This window comes from Olea europaea, unplaced genomic scaffold (genome assembly GCF_002742605.1).
Source record: "Olea europaea var. sylvestris unplaced genomic scaffold, O_europaea_v1 scaffold2479, whole genome shotgun sequence".
NCBI classification, from domain to species: domain Eukaryota; kingdom Viridiplantae; phylum Streptophyta; class Magnoliopsida; order Lamiales; family Oleaceae; genus Olea; species Olea europaea.
In genome coordinates, this window is record NW_019243010.1 from 1 (window position 1) to 3,305 (window position 3,305).

Below are 3,305 nucleotides of genomic sequence, written 5' to 3' on the forward strand. Positions count from 1 at the left end.
AGTCTAGAACAATTTTCACAATTATATGTCAGAGAAATAGTTCGACTTCATGGGGTACCAACATCCATTATGTCTGACAAAGACCCCAGATTTACTTCAAAATTTTGGAGGAGTCTTCAGACAGCTATGGGAACTAAGTTATCTTTCAGTACAACATATCATCCTTAGACCGATGGATAGTCAGAACGAACTATACAAGTATTAGAAGATATCTTGAGGGCATGTATACTAGATTTGGGCGATAAATGGGAGAAACACTTGCCACTGGTGGAATTTGCATACAATAATAGCTTTCAAGCTACTATCGACGTGATTCCATATGAGGCATTGTATGGTCGAAGATGTCATTCACCAATATGTTGGGATGAGGTTGACGAGAAGAGAATTTTGGGTCCAGAACTTATTAAGAATACTGTAGAGGCGATAGATAGGATCAGAATGAGGATTAAGATATCTCAAGACCGCCAAAAGAGTTACGCAGATAAGAGAAGAAAAGAACTAGGATTTGAGGTGGGAGAAAAAGTATTTCTCAAAGTTGCCCCAACAAAAGGGATAGTATGATTTGGAAAGAAAGGAAAGCTAAAACCAAGATTTATCGGGCCATTTGAGATCCTCGAGAAGGTTGGAAATGTAGCATATCATTTGGCACTGCCACCGGAACTATCGGCAATGCATGATGTATTTCATATTTCTATGTTAAGGAAGTACATCCATGATCCAAGTCATGTGGTTAATGCTCAGTCGTTGGGAGTGTGGAGTGATATGACTTATGAAGAAGTACCTATAAGGGTTATAGAGAGAAAGGTACGCACATTGAGAAATCGAGAAGTGCCATTAGTCAAAGTCCAATGGAGTAGACATGGGAAGGATGAGGCTACATGGGAGAGAGAAGCAGATATTTTGGCCAAGTATCCAGACCTTCTTATTGAGTAAATTGAATTTTGAGGACAAAATTTTTTTTAAAGGGTGAGGATTGTAGCAACCTGAAACTTAATTTTTATCTTTTTCATCTTGTCATGTTTGGTCAAGTTGAGATACCGAGGAACTAAGTTAAAATAAATCGGGTTATATATATATATATATATATATATATATATATATATATTCGGTCAAATAACCAAGTATTCATCTAGCAAAAATTTTTGTATCAATATTGGCTTGTTTCAAAGCTCACATTAAATGACAATTTATGTGCTCGAGAAAAAGTTATTTCGATAAGTTAGGCCCATGATATTTAAGTTTAAAGAATCCATATGTTTAATTGAAGTTAACTAAGAAATTATTTGTTATTTTTGGTGGGGCAGCCACGTTATTCACTTGAACTGTTTTGAAATTGAATCTTGTTATTTGAATTGTAAAGAATGATAACTAGGATTAAGTTTATTAGTTATCAATTTGAAATTCCACATAAACCAATAAACAATTTAATAAGTAGTCTAAGAGTCCTAATTAAATTGGGGATCTAATTCTTGTAGGAGTCTTGTTCCCATCATTATTAGGAGTTTGGGATACTATAGAATTTGAGGTTCATGCCACTTTACCGAAATTTGATCAAATTATTATAGAAGATCATAGGCCAGCAGATTACTTTAAGTTAATTATTTTAGAGACTAAATTGGAAAGGATTTTTGTTCAACATAGATGCTTCACGTCATCACAAGTTAAGGTAGGATCACTACGTGCAATTGTCGTCACATGAATTTAATTCCCATTTTAATATGTTATTCTTTATGTTTTCATGAAGAATATAAAGTGCCATTAGAGTTTCCTTTTTAAATTTTGATGATGAAAGGTTATAGATGTTTAAACTGATGGCCGCAGAGGCTCATCAGAACATTAAGTATATATGTTAAACTGATGGTCGCAGAGGCTCATCAGAACTTTAGGTAGATCGTTTGATCATTGATTTACTTATTTATGAAGGCAACATGTTTATGTATGATTAAATGTATGAATATTAAGTTCATGTAGTACGTGTAGCCTACTGAGTATTTATTTGAGATGCTCACTCCTATTTAACCATTTTCAGATTAATCGGAGATCCGGCGACAGTTTGGCATGATTGGCATCTTTTATTTTTAGAGAAATTTATTTTATGTTTTAGATTTGCCACTTTTATGTTTATTATTCATTTGTGTCCCAGATGTTGTAGTTTGAATTCATGTTTTGAGACAAACAGTTTTTTTTTTTTTTTAAATGTTTGTTGTTTTTCCAGTTTCTGCTTCCAAGTTTAAAAATTCACCCAGACCTAAATACTTGGATTTTTTAGGTGATTCTAGTTGGAAAAGATAGCCTTATTCCCTCGGATTTGAAATCATGAATTTTGGATTTATAAAACTCGAGTTATGAATATTTTCCCAAGAGCTGTCAGATTGTACCCGGGAACAAATTTTCCCCGATTTAGAAAGAATTTCGACCAATCTATTGATTGAATTTATCTATGAAATTTTAACCTGTAATTCCCTTAATGTGTATAATGTCTACAGTTAAAATTTTGTAAATTTTGAACTTCATTTATGTGTCAAACGAGATTTATTTCAGAAAGTCGTACAAGCTGAAGTCAAAACTTTCCGCATGAAAATTTCCTTAAATTTTGTAACAAGTTCTTTAGAGCCTTAATGCTTTTATTTCAAGTTAAGCTACTACATTTTATGAACCACTAGGGAGAAAATTTATAAATTTAAGGTCTTTGTAATGTTATGAGTTCTCGGAGCTTGGGACGTTACAACGTCCGAGGGAAAAATCGTCCAACGTTCACTACATTGCTCAAAACTGAAATCCGAAAACACCATAGGGTTCTACTCATCTCCAGAAACATTCTGTTTGAAGACATCTTCGTCAGAATCCACCAGACGCGCCCTCACACGCCCTAACCGTAATCCCCACGCGTCGGCGAAGTGCGACCCTTCCAGCTTCTTCTCTGCCTGCACAATCCACTGGTGGTGTCCATTTTGCCACTCTTTTTGGTTTTACCAGAAAACGCAAAAATAGATCTATCCAGTTTTGCAAAAATCTGCCCAGATTTCGTCCAGTTTTCTGCCTGTTTTCCAGATTGATTTCTGGCCTCATCCAGCTCGAAACCCCAAAAATCACAAATTTAACAACAATGCAAGCTTTGATACCATTTGTAGCTAGAATTCCTCGATAAATCTTGAATTTTTGCTCAGAAAACAATCAAACGAACACCAGTTTACCTCGGCTCGACCTAAGACTTTTGCCTCTGCATTGGATTGCCCAAACTCTCTCAAACCCCACAAAAGGAGAAGGGATGGTGGTGGTAATAGGAAGGAGAAGAAGATGCAATA

The 3,305-nt window shown here is 35.1% G+C and overlaps 1 protein-coding gene across 1 annotated transcript; it reads left to right on the forward strand.

Moving 5' to 3' along the window:
- The first annotated feature begins 69 nt into the window (after positions 1-69).
- Positions 70-933, forward strand: LOC111382363. Its single transcript, XM_023006308.1, has 3 exons — positions 70-148; positions 233-522; positions 622-933. The coding sequence occupies exons 1-3, from the start codon at positions 70-72 to the stop codon at positions 931-933; spliced, it is 681 nt and encodes a 226-aa protein (XP_022862076.1).
- The last annotated feature ends 2,372 nt before the right edge of the window (positions 934-3,305 follow it).